Consider the following 20,794-nt stretch of genomic DNA (forward strand, 5'->3'; position numbering starts at 1 on the left):
AGGAGTGCAACAAGCAGTAAAGTGAAAAGTAATGTACACAATCTACAGAATAAAAGATAGAATGAAGTGAATGATGAATAAACAGTGAGGGGTATGAATACACTACACAGCAGCTGTGAGCAGTATGAACAGTGTGTATGAATATGCTAAGATATATAAAGTATAAAAACGGTAAGCAGTGCAAGTATAGTATAACATATATAGATATTAATTTCATGATGATAAACATTGTGGAACAATGATGAAAAATGAGAATGGAAGTGGCGATGTAAAACTGACACCAAACCACAACAAACTTTTGCCGAGCCAATTTGAGAGTTTCATCAGCAGCACGGGGTAAAAACCACCAATGAGCGCTCAGCTCGAGATACCAGCGAGTCGTTTCCCATAAAGCATTTCGCTTCCGCAGCCCGTGGAGACGAACTGCGCCGCCTCGCCGCGCCTCGCTCTCGGCTGCGGGCGTCTTTGTCCCGCGAGATTTCAACGTCTCATGTGAGCGAGCCTCCAGAGCAAGTCGGACAAAATGACTAACCATCATGCAACGCACGAGCAAGACGTTGATCGAAATTGCGCAGGTCTGCGCAGGTCTCGCTTGTCTCAAACAAGCCTTCTCTCTTTCACAGGCAATGAGAAATGGGTAGAACTGGCAAGATGAACTGGCATAATTACTGGTCACGTGATTACAACTATAAGGCGTTGCCTGGTTACAGGGGGTGGTTCAATTTACCCCCTTCTCCCCTAAGCACTGCCACTGCATGGTTCATTGTAGTTATTCTGCCCCCGCACGCCTTCGTCAAATCCCCTCCTTTAGTCCAGCCTCCTCAAGCCATAAATGGACAGAGGCGAGTACACACATCATGATTGACAGCACACATAGCCTATCAGCTGCCAACACAGAGCTGTAGAGAGGAAGATTCCAGATGGTTCTGGACGCTCAGGTTGGGAGGATTTCTCGAAGGGGATATAAAAGCTGCAAGGGGGACCTGTCAGCAGTCCACATCTTAACTTAAGTCCACACATTTCACACGGGAGTCTTCGATACAGGACCAAGGTAAATTATTGAAATATTTCTTTACTATTATACAAATAATAACGAGATGCCTAATTGTAATATAACACTTTGACATTCATGGTTAATGTAAGCTAATATCAATTTAGTTATGATATAGGTAAAGCTTAACCGTTGTCCATCAATACTGGTATTTTATAAATGACTATGTAATAATATTCTGACATGCCTGGATTTCAATGGTGATGCAACTAAATCTAGTTAATGTGCATCGTTTTATTAACGGCTCATAACAATACTGTTGCAGCCAGAGGCTGGTTATCTCAATGTACGTTTACAAATCAAGATTTGTAACGGTTATCATGTCAGCGTTTTTTTGCACACGTCTAAACTTTTTCCAATATGATTTAGGTAACTATCTTTCCTGCCTGAAATTACCAGTCACATGATGCAAAAGAGGTGCACTTCATGCAGGAATTATGTTAAGTGGCACAAAATTGACAACCAAGACCACAATTCCTGAGCAGAGAGTCTTTCATTCCTCAGTTCAAACAAAGTGAATAAAAGGCGACCATTTACAGATCCTCATCAGATGGCCATGAGGAGGAGCTTTCGATTCTTATGGAAACTGCTAGAGTTCTGCTCGCCTTTTGGTACCTTCTAGAAACTTGCAACTCACCTGGGGAACCGGAAGGGGGAGCCATTTTAACTGCTGCTTAAAAGTAATCCATAGCCACGTGCTCCTCTGATAAACCAACAACTCATTGTATCCATTTAAACATGAAAGCTTAATTGCACTGTTGCTATCTAATAACATGTGTGGTTGAAAAGTTAAAACGTTATTTTGTTTTATGCGGCTGTGGAAACAAATTAATTAAATATCTTGACAGTTTGGATTATTTTATTTTATTTTTTATTTAGTGATATAGGAGTTACAAGACAAGTGCATACAAGTACAGTGTCACACATACTCAGAAGACAATAAGAAGCATTTACAAGTAAATAACAAATTACAAAATATACATGGAGACAAAAAAAAAACAAAAAAACAGTGTGTCTGTTTGTGCATTTGAGGGATTAAAAGAGAGTAATAAATGACACAATTAAAATGATATGAGAGTAACACTATAATAGTCATGTATCCTAGGGGTGGGGGGGGGGGGGCATGTAAATGACAGTTTGGAATTAATAAAATCTGCTGAGTACAATTCACTTTCTACACGCTCAATGTTTATTGAATTTGCAGGAAATGAAATGCATATTATGCAACTTGTGTATAGATGGAAGCGGGTGGAATTAGCGTCACTTGCCAAAGATGGATTATAGGCAGGTGGAGCTGAGCATAGCTGGACAGTCTGTCACACCACCTGTCCCCACCCCCCTGCACAAGTGATGCATTACTGTTGCATTTCTCATGTTACTTCTCATTACTGATGTTAACTGAACTTATTATTTGGACTGGATTTTGTTACTGCCTATGACTTGTGGTTGACAATGTTAATGGATAATCATTAACTTAGCAACCATGTAAGAAATGCTGATATTTGTGTCAGAGGTATTGATTTACCTCTGTAAGGAGCAGTGTTGTGCTAGTTACTGAAAAACAGTTACTAGTTACCATTACTAGTTACTTCATTTCAAAAGTAACTCAGTTACTACTGATTACTTACCCCAAAAAGTAATGCATTACTGTGAACAGTAACGCATTAGTTACTTAAAAAAAGGGCTCCCATTAATGCCCTTATAGCCTTCATTTCATTACTGTTATTGCATTGGAGAATAATACAAATAGTAGAAATAGCCTGCATGTGTTCTACAACATACCGTGCAATGGCTTTATCAACTTTGCCCTGGCTAGCAGTCCCTCGGTTAAAATCCAGCCGCTGTTGCTTAGGTGGAGTGGCGTCGGAGGAGTCTGGGGCCCCTTCTCATTTCTCTAACTCCCCCCTTGACGCCTATCCTTGAGACTTAGTCCCGCCCACAGGAGATGCGAGCGGAGGAGCCGAGGAGGGGAACCGAGGAGAGAGGAGGGGAAGCAGCAGGCGGTTAGAGAAATGATAACTCCTCTCCTCTGAGCGGTCATCTTAAAGAGACGTCCATTAATGATGACAGGAGGCACAGCAGCACTCTGTCTGATGGACAGATGTGTTCATGATGAGTTATATATTTACTTTGATTCATTCACAGTGTGGTATAATGAGACAATAACAGGCTACAGATGTGGACACACACACACACACACATACGTATATATAAATATATACAATTTCAGAATCAAACAGAGCACTCTCATAATACCGTAACACAATCAGAGATTGGATATATCCCCTCTCCCCTCTCTGGTCACTACAATGAGGGAAATAAATTACGGGCCAAAAGTTTTATTTACAAGTATTAAAAGTAAGCAGAGGACACCAAACCAACTGAGACCTGTCTGTCCGCTGCATCTACGCACACACTGTACCACACACACCTACAGCTCCTAAAACAGGCTACAGCCATTGTGTATTTTATTAAAGCAAATAAAGAGAGTAGGCCTGTTATACTGACTGATATATATTTTACACACTGCTCTGCTTTCTGCACGGACCTCACAGCTGTTCTCACTGTAAACATGGCATTGCGATGAAAGCAGTTAATAAAATAATGTCCAGGGGATGCATGCAGAGCTTTCATTGGCTGAGATAAGTCGGGCCGTGCCTCACGACTCTTTGAAACATCTCTTTTCCCGGAAATATATCCACGAAGGAGCCGTGGAGGACCCATCAGTGTATCCTCGGTTATAGCTCCTCCAGAGAGCCTCCTCGACGCTCGGTCCTCGGTCCTCGAAGTGCATTTAGAGAAATGTAGATGTCCTTCAACATGGCGCGCTGAAATTCATTTCCGGGTCACTACCGGAGGACCGAGGAGTCGAGGAGGGGGATTTGATGAAAGGAGAAAGGGCCTGGGTCTGTGGTCTTAGCTACTAGCTTCGTCCCAGCATGTTGTTTCTGCAGATGTTTCAACAGATTTGAATTGCTGTTTTGGGCAGTAGATAGGATCATTGACCCGCCGAGACACAACTTACATTTAACTAAAACGTTCTTTTCTTTGTGCTCGACAAAAGTGAAATAGTGAGAATATCTCCAGGCGGAGAAACTCGACTTGAGCTCCGCCGCCGCCATGATAGTCTTGTTAGTAAACACAAACACGCCCACAGCGCATGTGACACAGGAAGTAGGCTAAGTAGCCTACATTTACTCAAGTACTGTACTTAAGTACAGTTCTCATCTCTGTTCGCCTCGCTGTTGGCGCCGCTCACCAATGTCTGGGAGCCGAGACTATATATATATATATATATATATATATATATATATATATAAAAAAAAACGGAGTAACGCACCATGTAGTAACAGTAACTGAGTTACTGAATTAAAAAAATAATGCGTTAGAGTACTAGTTACTGCCAAAAATAACGGCATTACAGTTACTTTGTAACGCGTTAGTCCCAACACTGGTAATGAGTAGGATTCTTTGTGGAGTTGATTTTTTTTTTTTATTGTACGGTGTAACTTAAATGATTTGCACATTACTGCAGGGTGATTAGTGTGACAGTGTAGTGACTCACAGAGCTGCAGACAATCTACAGACCAATGAAAATGTTGCGAGCACACAGAGGGCTAACCTGCCTGTAAAAATGCAAAAGAAAGTATAAGAGAGTCATAAATAATTGTCAAACATCTCCTCAATGGGCAATGCATTCATTTTTCAAATTTAAATAATTATGTAGGCCTTGCTTTAGGGACACAAACGATGCCAGCGGATCATACAGAGCATTTATTTTGTGTGTTCATTTGTGATCCATGATATATGCATGTTCTAAAAATAGTCATTTGTTCCCTCTGCTTAGATGTCTGAATCACACGACCAACCAATGGAGGAGGAGGTTGAGACGTTTGCATTCCAGGCTGAGATTGCTCAGTTGATGTCCTTGATCATCAACACTTTCTACTCCAACAAAGAGATCTTCCTTAGGGAGCTTATCTCAAACTCCTCAGATGTAAGTTTGTCATAGTATTAGGCTGAAGGTGTTTCCTTTTAATCTCATGTTGTGTCTAAGAAGTTTGAGTTTGTTTCACAAATCTCTGAATAATAGAAAATTATTGAAATTTCTATCCACACTTATAGCTTTTTGTCTTTCCCCCAGGCCCTGGACAAAATCCGCTATGAGAGTCTGACTGACCCCACTAAACTTGATAGTGGCAAGGACCTAAAAATCGAAGTTATTCCCAACAAAGAGGGACGCACACTTACCTTGATTGACACTGGTATCGGCATGACCAAGGCTGACCTGATCAACAACCTGGGCACAATCGCCAAGTCTGGTACCAAGGCTTTCATGGAGGCTCTGCAAGCTGGAGCCGACATCTCCATGATCGGTCAGTTTGGAGTGGGTTTCTACTCATCATACCTAGTGGCTGAGAGGGTGACAGTCATTACCAAGCACAACGATGACGAGCAATACATTTGGGAATCCTCTGCTGGAGGCTCATTCACAATCAAAGTGGACAATTGTAAGTATTATAAAAGCCCTTACTTTATTGCTAATAACAATTGATTTCTATCTATCGATAAAGGGGTACCTACAGGAGGTTACATGTAACGTGCATTGACCCGTGTTTTTTTTCTATGTAGCTGAGCCCATTGGGCGTGGCACCAGGGTGATCCTACACTTGAAGGAAGACCAAATCGAATACATAGATGAGAAACGAGTCAAGGAGATTGTGAAAAAACACTCGCAGTTCATTGGCTATCCGATCACACTCTTTGTAAGTCCTCATTTAAGTTGTTTAAGGAAATAAATCACATTAATTAGCCTGATAGCCATTGACTGAACTCTATATTCATTTAGGTGGAGAAAGAGCGTGACAAGGAGGTGAGTGACGACGAGGCAGAGGAGGAAGAGGAAAAGGAAAAAGACAAGGATGAAGAAGAGGACAAGGACGAGGACAAACCTGAGATTGAGGACGTCGGGTCTGATGAGGAGCACGACCACGACAAGTGTTCAGACAAGAAGAAGAAGAAGAAGAAGATCAAGGAGAAGTACATTGACCAGGAGGAGCTGAACAAGACCAAACCCCTGTGGACGCGTAACCCTGACGACATCACTAATGAGGAGTATGGAGAGTTCTACAAGAGTCTCACCAACGACTGGGAAGACCACCTTGCTGTCAAAGTAGGGCACCTAAATGATTCTTTATCCATATGTAATAAAAGTAGTGAGATTTAACTTGAATACTGACCTAATGGATCGTCTTTCTCCCAGCACTTCTCCGTAGAGGGTCAGCTGGAATTCCGCGCTCTGCTCTTTGTTCCTCGCCGCGCTCCCTTCGACCTCTTTGAGAACAAGAAGAAGAAGAACAACATCAAGCTGTACGTGCGCAGGGTCTTCATCATGGACAACTGCGAGGAGCTCATCCCCGAGTACCTCAGTGAGTATTAACTCAAGCCACAAAATACTAGCGTGTATATACTAGGTAATTGACTTATCGTACTATAAATAAAAATGACCTCGATAAATTGCCGTTTACATGCGTGTTTGTTTACATAAGGATGTGACCAGCATTTTAGCCAGGCGCGCTGTGGCTGCCGACCAGGCGCGCCGTGAGGGGCGGGGCTCACACACATCCAGGTCAGGACACTCCGCGTGCAGCAGTGTAGCAGCCAAATGAATAATATAGAGAAAAGCTGGAGACAACGTGTGACTTACTCGAGGGGAACCTGAAGTTAAATGTAATTGGTTGCAAAACCTAACTCCATCTCCGGTGTGGGAATATTTTGCATTTAAGCCAAATCAACGAGGCGAACCTACGGACTTGAATGAGCCGGGCGGTGTTTCGCATTTGTTTTAAAAAGGTAGCAACAAAAGCAGGCAATACGGCCAACCTTAAACTGCACCTGAAACACAACCACCCCATTCCATTTTCCCAGCTGGGAGCAAACGACTCGAGAAAAAAGCCGGTTGGCGTAGTTTTGGCACAATTCCGTTCTCCAGACCGACGTTAACAGCAGCCCTGTCTGTGCACACGGAGACCGACTCTGTCGTCCGGTGATCTAACCGCCTTCTGGAAAAGCTTCACAAGTACGTCGGTACGCAAATGTGCTTTGTGACACAAGTGACGGTACGCATTTCAGATTACGCACATAACCTGCGTACCAGTTATGTGCACCCCTGTACTACAGCAAAAGTATTCTCCGTCGGGACTTCCTGCAACAACACCACGCCGTTATCTTGATTCTGATTGGCCAGAAGACATTATCAAAGATGTTCTATTGAGAAGACGATCACTACGCGACGAAAGTTTTCAAAACCGTTTCTGGTCTTCGGTATTTCCAGACATGTGGCTACTGAAATCAATCTTACTAACTGCTGTCTGTGCAATTCTCGGCGCGAGTTGGCGGACTTTATTTTGCTTACTTTAACATCATTTTTCATGGTGGGGCTAAGCCATTTCTTGTTATGGGTGTAGCCTACCCCAGCCATACCCTGGCGCTGCCACTGGTGGGATGTATGGGGCGGGCCATTCTGCACATGCGTTAAATGCGTTAAATATTTTAACGCAATTAATTCAAATAATTAATTACCGCCGTTAACGCGATAATTTTGACAGCATTAATTTATATATATATATAATGAGAGAGAGCTCTGCTTTCCAGCCCGAGTCTATTTAGTTTATTGTTTCGGTTGTGTGTGATTTAATTAATTTTTTATAATTTAATTCATTTGTTTATTTATATAATTTATGTATTTGAATATTATTTCACATTTCATTCGCAATGTTAAATGTTCAATAAAAGTTCTGTTTCAAAGGATGTATTTGAATTATTATTATATATTATCATTATGTCAGTGGTCTAAGATGGTCTTACAACGGTGCTGACAATATTATCGTTTATCGCAATAATTTCCGGGAAAATGTATCGTCCAACAAAATTAATTATCGTGACAGGCCTTGCGTATACTCTTCATAAATCACATAATCAGCTTATATAATTAAAATAAGAAATAGACATTTGACTGTATGGCTGATCAGGTTGTCTTTATCCATCCTATCAGATTTCATCAGGGGTGTAGTGGACTCTGAGGACCTTCCCCTGAACATTTCCAGAGAGATGCTGCAGCAGAGCAAGATCCTGAAAGTGATCCGCAAAAACCTGGTGAAGAAGTGCATGGAACTCTTCACTGAACTCGCAGAGGACAAGGAAAACTACAAAAAGTACTACGATCAGTTCTCCAAGAACATCAAGGTTAGTGTTCTCACCTTGCACCGTCCAAGCCGTTAAGGGTTCCTAATCTCGTCACATCTAAACTGTTGGCAGCCACCTTGTGTTAAACCCTTGTGCCTTGGTTTGATACTTTGTTAATGTCCACACAAGTCCTGCAAAATGTAATCTGAATTTTAACAGGATAGTGTGTTTGTAGAGTGCAAAGCTTGACAAAAACCTCTTGAATTGCAGAGAAATATTCCAGTTTGCACTTCAGACCTTTTAATGTGTTAGCCATCTGTCTGATCCTTTGGCCATATTGCCCTAATGAAAAGCTGCTTTAAGTCTTGTTTGGTGCTCCTTAATGACATTACTTACACTTTATTAATGGTTAGTTCTTGGAGACAAATATCAGTGTATCTACTCTTTGATACTGAAATAGTTATGCCATTTTTTTTAACCAGAATGTAACATATTTAATTAATGAATGGATCTACGTATACAACGTTGCTTTCAAATGCATGTTACTGACACTAAGTTTTATTTGTATTTCAGCTTGGCATCCATGAGGATTCTCAGAACAAAAAGAGGCTGTCTGAGCTGCTGCGATACTACACATCAGCTTCTGGAGATGAGCTGGTGTCCCTGAAGGACTATGTCACACGTATGAAGGAAAACCAGAAACACATCTACTACATTACTGGTGAGGACACTTCTCATCCTTATACTGTACATTTAGATTCCAAATAGTTTAGAAACGGGTGAACTGAGTTAGTTAATGTGTTAAAATATAAATGTGTTTGGTTTTTCAGGTGAGACTAAAGACCAGGTGGCCAACTCTGCCTTTGTGGAGCGCCTCCGCAAAGCCGGCCTTGAAGTTATTTACATGATCGAGCCCATCGATGAGTACTGTGTCCAGCAGCTGAAGGAGTTTGATGGCAAGAACCTGGTTTCAGTGACCAAGGAAGGCCTGGAGCTGCCAGAAGATGACGAGGAGAAGAAGAAGCAGGAGGAGAAGAATGCTCAGTATGAGAGTTTGTGCAAGATAATGAAGGATATCTTGGAGAAGAAAGTGGAGAAGGTGAGAGGATTTATAAACGAAACTACCTCAAAACAAATCATTGGGGGTTGTATAATATGTTTTATTGACCACTGTTGTGCAATTAAGGCAGAAACTAACTGGTGTACATTTTTGTTGACATCCGCAGGTAACGGTGTCCAACCGCCTGGTGTCTTCCCCCTGCTGCATCGTCACAAGCACCTACGGCTGGACAGCTAACATGGAGAGGATCATGAAGGCCCAGGCTCTCAGGGACAACTCCACCATGGGCTACATGGCTGCTAAAAAACACCTCGAGATCAACCCTGACCACCCCATTGTGGAAACCCTGAGGCAGAAGGCAGAGGTTGATAAGAATGACAAGTCTGTGAAGGATCTGGTCATCCTGCTCTTTGAAACGGCACTGCTCTCTTCTGGATTCACCTTGGAGGATCCCCAGACCCACTCCAATCGCATCTACAGAATGATCAAGCTCGGTCTCGGTGAGTATCTGTGCTTACGGACATTATATAAACAACTACATGTCTTCTTTGACTAATCATGTTTTTCTTTTTCTTGTTTTAGGTATTGATGAAGATGATATGACACCAGATGAAGTCACCTCTGCGCTCACTGAGGACATGCCCCGTCTTGAAGGGGACGATGATGACACATCCAGGATGGAGGAGGTGGACTAGGCCTGTTTCTGTGGCCTCTTGGCTCTCAGAAGTAGTGTTATGTAACATGTAAAGTTTAATGTTGTAAATGAGCCTGGGATTGCTCTCCCCTCAACACCTTTTTCACACAGTTCTCCCCTAGATATGACCAGATTCAGATCCATTCCTCATAGGACTTTATTTTTTAAGTTGTCACGTTTTGTAACTTGAGTTTTCAAGATATTTTCTTTTTTATTTATTGACATTCCAATTTACTTTTTGTGTTCTTACTTTGATTGTAAATATACCAAAAATGTTACAGTTATTTCAAAGGGGTTGGACCCATAAATAAAGGTTCGATATCTTGACTAGGAGTTTTGTCATCCTTACTGACAAAGTTTTGTCATCCTTACTGACCCTCTGAAAGGTTTATAACACGGGGGCCATTCTAAAGACAATAATTCACAAATATACAGCTAATGACAGGACATTTAGTTAAATCCTATTTAAATGAAATTAGCATTGCGTATATGAATCACAACACATAGACTGTAGCAATAGTTACATGCAACCTTTCAGTGTAAGATTTGTGAAATGTATCGTGCCAACAATATTAACTGAATAAAAAAACTCCTAGAAATTCAATCTTTAGAAGACAGTCACTTAGGCTATCATAGCAGGAAAAGCACAGGTGTTCCTAATTACCTTAATGAGGGCTCTGCTCTAGTCACCTGTCTCTTAATTAATGTCACTATTTGCAACTGTTATTTTCTCTATTTAAAGGTCACATGTCATGCTTTTCCGGTTATTACCCGTCCCCTTGTATGTTTATGAAGGTTTTTATGCATGTAAATGGTCTGCAAAGTCACAAACCCTCAAAGTACACCCTGTAGCAAGTAAAACTCTAACACAGAAAAGACCTGTCTATGCTGCCCCAGAATACCTCGTTGGAGATTTCTCTTTTTCCATTGTTTTCTTCCTGGGTATAGTGACGTGCCCATACCCAAATGGACCCATTGGTCCAAATAGACCAATCCCTGGAGCCGTTAAGTTAAGTCCAATCCACGGACTTCCTCACACACACACAAACTCAGGGGCCGTTTCTCAATCGCGAGGAAACTGGCTTCCAAGCCAATATTTCAAGGATACTACGTCATCGAGTGCTGCCGAAGGACTATTCCAATCTCCAGCATACTTGGAATTCCACCGAGGCCGCTTCCTTGGTTTGGGGGTAATTTCTGGCTGCACATGGGTAGACTTTGCGTCCTTCAAAACCCACAATGCTTTGCGCACGGACCAATTTTCCAAAATCTGTGGCGGAAAATGTAAGGCGGGGCCCCTCATATGACGCACACCTGCACACTTGCTAGCCTGTTCCACTCTTCGTTTTCTGAATGCAAGGAAGGATTCTTGCCTAGCTTCTGAAGGAAGTGACTCGTAAGACATGTGCTACCAAACAAGCATCCTCGCGATTGAGAAACGGCCAGGGTGTTTCTCAATCCCGAGTAAAGCTGCTCCAGAGCCACTATTTCAAGCACACTACGTCATCGAGTGCCGCCGAAGTACTGTTCCAATGTCCAGCATACTTGGAATCCTACCGAGCCCGGCGTACTTCCTTTGGAGAAATTTTGAGGATGCACATGTGTAGACTCCGCTGTCTTAAAATCCCCACAAAGCTTTGCCCACGGACAAATTTCCCCAAATCTATGTCGGAAAATGTAAGGCGGGACCTCTCATTTGACGCACACCTGCACACTTGCTAGCCTGTTCCACTCTTTGTTTTCTGAATGCCAGGAAGTATTCTTGCCTCGCTTCTGAAGCAAGTGACTCGGAAGACATGTGCTACCAAGCAAGCGTACTCGACATTGAGAAACACCCTCAATCTTTCCTCAGCTGCAGCTCTACCGATTTCTCCTCCCTGAGACGGCGGGACGCGGCGAGACTGTTTCTCAATGTCGAGGCAGGCTGCTCCAGAGCCACTATTTCAAGCATACTACGTCATCGAGTGCCGCCGAAGGGCTGTCCAGCATACTTGGAATTCTACTGGGGCCGGCGTACCTCGTAGCGGGAAATTTTGAGGCTGCACACCAGGCTGCGTCCTCGACATTAAGAAACACCCTGTGAGTCGGTGTGTGAGCACACACAAACTCCCAGCCAGGCTGCGGGTGTGTGTTCGCGATGGGTTTTGCTGTATCTCGCAGACGGCCATTGGGCTCACAGGGAGGGGGGGGGGGCAGGAACCCCAATAAGCCGTTTAGGACAGAGTGAATACACATACTATACAGAGATGCTGTATGAGAAACCAATGTGATTTTGGAAAATTGCACAATATAAATCTATTCTAGTAGACCTCAACAATGGAATTATGATCAGTAGAAATGGCCATGGCATGGGACCTTTAACATTACAATGTCCTAAGGACTAAAAGAAGAAGATGGGAGGGGGAAATTCAGTTTCCACTCTGTCATACACACACATGTGTTTTTATACAGGTAATACAGTACACACAGTACACAATTGTTACAACATGCACATACATGCACTGCACATACATATACAAATACACAGTTATATGCACACATGCTGCATGCACATGCAGTTGAGAGGTCAGAGCGGAGGCAGCCAGTCAAGCCGGTGCCAGTGAGCAGTTGGGGGTTAGGTGCCTTGCTCAAGGGCACTTCGACAGTGGCCCAGGAGGTGAACTGGCTCCTTTCCAGTACCAGTCCACACTCTGTATTTCTTGGTCCAATTGGGACGTGAACCGGCGACCCTTCGGTCCAAAGTCCAATCCCCTAAAGACTGAACCACTGCCACCCTACTACAGAAAAGGAGGCATATAAAACGATGAATTCATAAACAATTATTGGAGTTTGGGGGATAACATGAATGTATTCATAACATTTAGTTGTAAAAATAGCCAAAGTAAGACTGTCAAATGCCAGTAGATGGCGGTAACAAAACACTAAAGGGATCCAGCTGCTGCATACATAGAAGACTCAGTGGCTCTACCAAGCTCTTCAAATATTCTAGAACTGGATAACCAGCAAGAGGAACATAGAAGTTAGATACAACAATCAGAAGTAATTGTCGAATATAAGAGACAACAATGTGCACAGATGCTATCGTCTATAAAGATGTTACCTTGCACTTGAACGAAATTCTGTGATGAAATGTTTTTAATTAGTGTTTTTCTGGTCTATAGATATGCATTGTCTAACTTATTTTGTGCAGTCTATCAGTTGAATGTATTCTGTCGGGTATAAAAATAAACACTCGAATAACTAGCATATAATAACATAAGCTAAGAAGCATGGTGTGCATATAGATATAGTCAGTGGCGTTTCTATATGTACAAAAGTCGTGGGGCACAGAAAACTTAGATGTCCATATATAAGCTTCTGCAGTGAGGTTCATGGCTGGTGAGGCACTGGCACTGACTCTTCAGGTTTACAAATATAATATTTTGACCTAAATCAAAATATAATATTGTTTTTAATTAGTGTTTTTCTGGTCTATAGATATGCATTGTCTAACTTATTTTGTGCAGTCTATCAGTTGAATGTATTCTGTCGGGTATAAAAATAAACACTCGAATAACTAGCATATAATAACATAAGCTAAGAAGCATGGTGTGCATATAGATATAGTCAGTGGCGTTTCTATATGTACAAAAGTCGTGGGGCACAGAAAACTTAGATGTCCATATATAAGCTTCTGCAGTGAGGTTCATGGCTGGTGAGGCACTGGCACTGACTCTTCAGGTTTACAAATATAATATTTTGACCTAAATCAAAATATAATATTATTTTCAAAAGCTTTTTTTTATCTGATGCTTCGATTAATTTTAAACAGACAGTTCAACAAAAGGATACCCACATTTTTTAATTTTATCATTTAAATATTGAATTGTTCTCTCTTAGTAAGATCCGATTTTCAATAAAATTGCGGTCTTACCTTGACTTGAAGATGAAGTCCATTTGGCTATCCTTCTGGACAAAAATCTCTATTACTTGTTTGTAATGGTCCCCCTTATCTTCTTGTAGTTTAAAAAGTCTATCATAAATCTATTCGATAGATTTATGATTCGAAAATTATAAAAGTAGGGTAGACATGTGAATATTATCCGGCTGAACAAAACGTGCATTTATCTAACAGCTGCGTTTCCCACAGATCTTATTTTGAGCTATTTTCTAAAATCCTATGGAGAAATCTCAGTTATTTGTGGAGGGAACCCATGCGCAGCTTACTTCCTGGTTTTGGGACGCGTCTCTCTCCTCCTCTTCACACAACACACTTTTCGCGGCACAGGTACTTACAGCCAATCAGCTCTGAATGATGTAAGATGACGTATGGTGGGGATGGCAGCACTCTGCCCCCTATGGTCATTATTTTTTTGCCACACACATTAAATAGTCTGAGCATGCGCAGTCTAGTTTTTACAGTCACCGTTCACTTAGACAGTGAGAGGGAGGGTTATGGCTAGAAAGGATCCGTCTTGTGTAAAACTCTCGCGAGAATTTGGCTGAATGTCACGTGGCTGAATGTTTACGTTTGGCAGGCAGCCTTTCAGTTACGATCGTTAACATCAGTTGGCCACAGCAAATGATGGCGAGAAGCTAAACTATCTATTAATTATGTCAATGACAGGGAGTGTGATTGTTGAAATCGGGTGTTAGCGGACTTGCTGGTGTTCAAAGAAGAATGACAACAGATCACCAACACTATGGTTTATTTTTTATTCACAGGCAAGCCAACGTTGTCGCAGTAAAAGTCCCAAGATAGCTCCTGGTGCAATAAAATGTTCCCTTGCAGTGTTTTACTATTATGTCTGATGTTTCTCTATTAATATTGCTGCTGCATTAATGTGTATGTTGCATCATGTTACTGCTGTAGATGTGTTTCCGAGCCGCTCCGATTACAACGAGAGTTACAACGAGAACGTGACGTCATATTTACATTAGACGGATCCTTTCTAGCCATGGCCGAGAGGGTTAGCATGATCGGGTTTTGGTTTTGTCCCACATGCACTGTTCGAAAGTGGGGGGAGCTTGGCTCCCCCGAACAGGGAGGGAGCTCCCCTGAAGGCCGACTTTGAGATAAATAGGGGGAGCCCAAAACAATCGTGCATATTTGTGTCAGACAGATTAGAAATGTTGAGTTTCTGTAAATAAAAGTTCTTGAAATAAATAATAGCTATTGTTCATTACAGTTTCTGAATATTTGTTTTATATTTGTGAATATTTCTGGGTGTTGCCATCTGTACGTGGCGGCGCTGCATTCTTTACGCTACTTACGTTGCTATGGTTACGGTGGCGATGCCGGCGCGGTATTTGAAATGTTCATATTGATATTTTTTTAACTCTGGCTTTGTGATAAAAAAATATGGCAAAACGAAAACAGCCATGCCTCGCAGCTTTTGGATTCACAAGCAAAGAAGCGAAGGAGTCTAAAAATGACAACGTGAACGGAAAACAACTTTTAGTTGGCCGGCTGTAAGCGGCGTTAGGGTCGAGTTTGACCGCTCCTCACCAAGTTGAGTAAAGTTGGAACGATATTGGCAGATTCAGATTTCACGGATCAATAACTCATGAACAAAACGTTGTTCAGACACAAAGTCTCAGTAGGTCTCCTAAGTACCGTGGTAAGGTTGACAACGAACTACAATCACATTTTGATAAAAAAAAAAAAAGCCAATACGTGCTGTCCTCCAAACTGGGCACATTACATTGGTCTCTTACCGCAGCCGGAGAAGAAACGAGTGCTCAGGGACCGTCTGCAAAGTGCAACTCCGAAAAAAGAGAATAAAATAATATTCAATCACTTCACATTTATACAGTATATTTATATCATACTCACTACACACATCAATAGTCTCCTGTTGGTCATACTACAGCAGAGAGTTTGGGAGAATGTTCTTTTGAATAATTTTGGGGAATATTTATTATGTAAAATCTTCAATAAATATGGTATAATCTTCAATATCTTCACTATTATACAGTGGAGTGCTACCAAACTCACTACACAAATCAATAGTCTCCTGTTGCTCACACTACAGCAGAGAGTTTGGAAGAATGTGCTTTTGAATAACTTTGGTGAATATTTCTAATGTAAAATCTTCAATAAACATGGCATCATCTTCCATAACGTTACTATTATACAGTATAAATATTCGCCAAAATTATTCCAAACCATATTCTTCCAAACTCTCTGCTGTAGTATAACCAAAAGGAGACTATTGATGTGTGTGGTGAGTTTGGTAGAAATATAATAGTAACGTTATTGAAGATTATACCATATTTATTGAAGATTTTACATTAGAAATATTCCCCAAAATTATTCAAAAGCACATTCTTCCAAACTCTCTGCTGTAGTATGAGCATCATGAGACTATTGATGTGTGTAGTGAGTTTGGTAGTAATATACTGTATAATAGTGAAGTGATTGAATATTATTGTATTCTCTTTTTTCGGTGTTGCCCTTTGCAGACGGTCCCTGAGCACTCGTTTCTTCTCCAGCTGCAGTAAGAGACCAATTTAATGTGTCCAGTTTGGAGGACAGCACGTATTGGCTTTTTTTGATCAACATGTGATTGTAGTTTGTTGTCAACCTTACCACGGTACTTAGGAGACGTAATTTGTGTCTGAATAACGTTTTGTTCATGAGTTATTGTTCCGTGAAATCTGAATCTGCCAATATCGTTCCAACTTTACTCAACTTCCACACCGAGGGAGAAGCCTGCCGATGCGGAGCCTGAAGAGGCTTCAACAACGGCCACAGCCGCCGGCGTAGTGACACCGTCTGTAGTAATAGCAGAGTGATTTTATAGCAATTTATCGAATCCACGCTGCTGCGCCAGTCAACAGAGCGTGCGTGTGATATATTTAGTAGCAGGATGTGCACTGAAAAATAGGGCTACCCCGAAAGCAAATGGGTAATTCGAACACTGCCCACATGGCTCTAAACAGCTCAATAGGCACACACTGTGGACACTAATTAGAAGAACACAGACTAAAACAGCAATGTACAGACGAGTCAGATGATTAAACATGATCTTAAAATATATTTTATATATTTATTTATTTATCTTTTGCATTTTTTTGTATTCATTATTTGTAATACTTTCTGCTGACACTAGGTGGGGCTGTGCCCCACCTGCCCCTAATGACCAGTCACCACTGGATATAGTCCATCTTTGCTGAACAATTAAAGCAATTGTTATGCAAAATAGCCTTAGCTTGTGTAGATGGTTCAGAGCAAGTGAGCGAAAAATCATAAATACAAACTATGGGATAAGATCTGAAAGTGACAGAGGAAATGGGAGCAGTCAAGCAAGTTGTATGGCAGCCATGGATGCATTAAAAGGAACATGTCCTAGACATAGACGGTCCGTTACACATGATGTATCCTGCTGTCTCACGTGTATCCATACTGTCACCGACCACCCGACAGGGAGCTCCCGCTGCTCTGACGTTGGTGTCAGCTGACAGACAGCAGCCAATCACAGCTTGAGGACGGGCTGAACCGCCTCCAGTGAGGTACACTGAGAGTTGTCAAGGTTTGGGTTGGGGAGTAACGTTTTCCGAGAGGGGAGCAAGGGCGGTTACGGTTGTACAATGCCGAATAAAACGAAAAAAGACAAGGTGAGTTACAGAATTGATAAGAGGTTATGACGTTTGGAGAAAAAGTTCGCATGAGATGTATTTAAGTGTATATATTCAAAACCGGCGTTATAAGACATGTAATACATCTTTCAGCGCAGGGTCCCATCATATACGTTAGCAAACCTGCAATGATCTGCAGCTAGCCGCTATTCTGCCTACATGTTAGCACTTGTCCTGCCTTATTTAAATTAAGCACCGTTTTCCCAAAGTTATGTTGCATACTTTGAAAATATTTGTGGATGACAACGTGTGTGTGTGTTAAGTTGTATTAAGTACGCGTTGTATATTTTGTTTAAAGCTTGAAGCCGGGGTCGTGTAAATGCTATTGACTCCGAAGTAACATTAGCTGGCTAGCAGCAGACTTGCCAGTGTATTCAAACAGGAGTGTGAGACTGGGTGGGCAGGCATGCTATTTTTAGCTAACATTTTCTTTGATAGACTGCTTAATGATGTTGGCTCCTTAGTTATTTGTTAACGTTTAGTTGACCTAGGAACTTCAACTTTGTCTTTCAGGAGTCCCTTAAGTCTGGTAAAGTGGGCAAGAGTGGAGGACAAGACAATTCAGAGAACGAGGTAACGTTGGGTTAACCATGTCCACTTTAATACAAATGCTTATTGGAGGTTTTTGTCTTAACAAGTGATATGCTTCTGATATTACAATGTGAAAATGGAATGTGATCTGTAAATTGGAGTCCTTTGCAGTGATTCTGTTTAGGGGTCATTGACCAGCCTTGGTTGCACATGCCCTTTTTTTAGACTCATGTTGCTGTTTATTGATGATCCAGTGCTTGTAGATGACATCCGTTCATGGCACTTGCCAATAAGTGGAGTTTCTCCATATATGTTAATATGTCCTTAGTGTGCTCAATATTAATATACTCACCAAATCCTTTGTAATACTGGTGTCATGTGCAATAACTGATATTTTAATATGCAGTTAAATGTAGAAGTGTGGTTGCTGTGCATGCTTTTTTGTACTGATTCACTAGATATGCATGATCAAATGACACAGCAAATGACTTTATACTTAGCTAATAAGAATTATAAAGCTATCTATATCATTTAGTAGATCTCCCAGGATATGTCATCTAGTAGCATCCTATTGTCGTCATGTGACACTTTCAGCAAAAACATGGGCAATTCAATATAGTTTCAAGGAGATTATAAAACCATTATTATGTTTCTATGTCCATTGGCTAGCTACAAAATAAATAGGTGTTTAATAAGGACACAATAATGGTTTTTGACTGACAATATATTGTTCCAGAAATAAGTAATGAATGATATTATCATCATCATTTGAATACTATTCTATGCAACGGATATTATACTAATGCATAATATTACAATTACGTTGAACTTTTATTAATAATCAGATATTGCAAATGGAATTCGAAGGTTGTACTGTATGTGCTACCTGTTTAGCAAGGCTGTGTCCTAACAGAGTTCATGTTCATATATAGTCCGTAGGTCGATAATAGCAGGGCTCGACAGTAAGGACTGCCCGATGGCCCGGGGCCATCTAGTATTTAGCTCGGGCCATGAAGCCTCACCTGCTGGTTGCCCGATCAGGCAATCTATTATGCCAGTATCATGCAGCTCGCGGATCCAGTAATGAGTGACCCGACAGTAAAACTAAACATATCTTTAACTAGTTTAGGTAGTTTGAGAGGTAATTAAAATAGCTACGTGTGATATTCTAACCGGAAGCGTGTGTTTTGTCCGCTCACCGCTGCATGTGATCATGCAGAGCTGCGTGTCGACTCGTCAGCAGCAGCTGATCTCTCTCTCCCGGCAGATTAGACTTCACTCCCATTTATGTCCATATCGATCAGATCCAGCTAGTTTTAGCTAATGATATGACTACCTGCTTATTAAAAGACACCTAAACAATAACCGTCGCTATGCAACCGGGTGAGGCCACAAAGTATAGGGCAGCATTATGCATTGGTTTACATGCCCACCGGAACCCCGAGGCATTACCAACAGATCAACGCACAATCAACCCATACAGCACATCTCTTTCTCCACATTAAGTGTTAGAAATTAGAATTGACTATTCTTGTCTGTCACATACTCTTCTTGTCTGTCACATAAGTGGCGCAACTGAAGCGGTATTGCGCTAAAGGGAAATTATTTTGAACGAAGAGATTTAGATTTGCCGGCTAATGGGAACTCTGACGTCGCCATTTTGTGTGCTTCGCGGATGCGCTCGGTTCCTCTCGGCTCCTCTCGACTGCTGCTCGGGTCTGCTCGGTCAGCTTCCGGATGAGGAGGCATTCGTTCGACCAACTTACAGTAGATAACATTACAAACATTTTTAACAGGGGCCATAATAGTGTAAATAATGTTTGTTTTGGCAGTTATAACTGAATGTAATGTTTTCTACTTTTTTACATCTGGGAAGGCCTTTGCCTTCATCAGATGGAAAGTGTCTTGACAAACAACTGAAGTATTTCTTATAGCTATGCAGGGCATGCAAGCGAGCAAACACAAACAAGAACAAACAAACAAGTGAAATGAAGAATAAAATTGAAATTGTACGATATAATATTGTGGTGGTTCATCTTATAATTCAGTCTAGAGAATGCACCAGACAGCATCTAAGACCTGCAAAAATCAAAATGTTCTAGGGGGAGGCCCCCCAAACCCTTCGTGCGTCATTTCGTCCGCGCGCATTTTTCAGGGCAATCTCTATTGGGCTCAGGGCCATCTGTAAATGAGCTTAGATGGCCCACAGGGCATCCTTAATGTCATGCACTGTAATAGTATTTATCGTTACAGGCCTATGTTTAATCAGGCCATCAGAGTAGTTTCTAATCAACACATGTGAACAAATTTGACTGGTAATCTTTATTTATCAATACGGAAAGGACAACACTGTTATTGGTTTCTCAGAAATGAACACAGAAGTGAATACACTTGTATAAAAAGGTTATGCACCATTCTACATAACCTTTCAATATGTATAAAACATTTAAAGAAAGGCTAATAAAGTTGCACTGACATCTGGATTTGGTCACATCTGGACATGCCAAAGCAGTAGCTGTTAAACATTGTGTTGGTCCTGTAATAGCACAGGCAGCTGGTGTGAATCATTTTTCTCACAGTATTGCACGACATGGTCATGTACTGTATTTGTAAAAAAAGTATGAGCGTATCCACACAGTGCACAGCATGATTC

At 41.4% G+C, this 20,794-nt stretch overlaps 2 protein-coding genes and 1 long non-coding RNA gene across 5 annotated transcripts in view; 2 read left to right on the forward strand and 1 right to left on the reverse strand.

Annotated features, from left to right (window-relative positions):
* Window positions 1-892: 892 nt before the first annotated feature.
* Window positions 893-10,317, forward strand: LOC307015808 (heat shock protein HSP 90-alpha). The gene is made up of 11 exons (XM_079644663.1): window positions 893-1,051; window positions 4,899-5,048; window positions 5,196-5,562; window positions 5,684-5,817; window positions 5,901-6,224; window positions 6,315-6,480; window positions 8,106-8,296; window positions 8,810-8,957; window positions 9,067-9,335; window positions 9,463-9,796; window positions 9,879-10,317. Exons 2-11 carry the CDS (start codon window positions 4,899-4,901, stop codon window positions 9,989-9,991), a joined length of 2,196 nt encoding a protein of 731 aa, XP_079500789.1. The 5' UTR covers window positions 893-1,051; the 3' UTR covers window positions 9,992-10,317.
* Window positions 10,102-15,087, reverse strand: LOC307015817. The gene is made up of 2 exons (XR_013801652.1): window positions 13,904-15,087; window positions 10,102-12,767 (listed from the first exon to the last, which is right to left on the reverse strand). It is a non-coding gene; the product is annotated as an uncharacterized lncRNA (long non-coding RNA).
* Window positions 15,088-17,491: 2,404 nt separating this feature from the next.
* ppp2r5cb (protein phosphatase 2, regulatory subunit B', gamma b) overlaps window positions 17,492-20,794 on the forward strand; it is a 32,624-nt gene continuing 29,321 nt past the window's right edge. Inside the window, exons 1-2 of one of the 3 annotated variants that reach the window (XM_079644667.1) lie at window positions 17,492-17,589; window positions 18,124-18,183. In XM_079644667.1, coding sequence (XP_079500793.1) covers window positions 17,563-17,589; window positions 18,124-18,183 — 87 coding nt within the window. In that variant the 5' untranslated portion in view covers window positions 17,492-17,562. The remainder of the gene's footprint in view (window positions 17,590-18,123; window positions 18,184-20,794) is intronic. The other 2 variants (XM_079644666.1, XM_079644668.1) reach the window with 2 other exon arrangements.

This window comes from Notothenia rossii (genome assembly GCF_949606895.1).
Source record: "Notothenia rossii genome assembly, chromosome: 8".
Taxonomy (NCBI): domain Eukaryota; kingdom Metazoa; phylum Chordata; class Actinopteri; order Perciformes; family Nototheniidae; genus Notothenia; species Notothenia rossii.

Excerpts from the sequence above, each read along its gene's own strand:
- LOC307015808 (XM_079644663.1), top strand. The coding sequence starts at position 4,899 with ATGTCTGAATCACACGACCAACCAATGGAGGAGGAGGTTGAGACGTTT. Across the intron at positions 5,563-5,683 it reads CACAATCAAAGTGGACAATT|CTGAGCCCATTGGGCGTGGC; the intron begins GTAAGTATTATA and ends TTTTCTATGTAG. Across the intron at positions 6,225-6,314 it reads AAGACCACCTTGCTGTCAAA|CACTTCTCCGTAGAGGGTCA; the intron begins GTAGGGCACCTA and ends TCTTTCTCCCAG.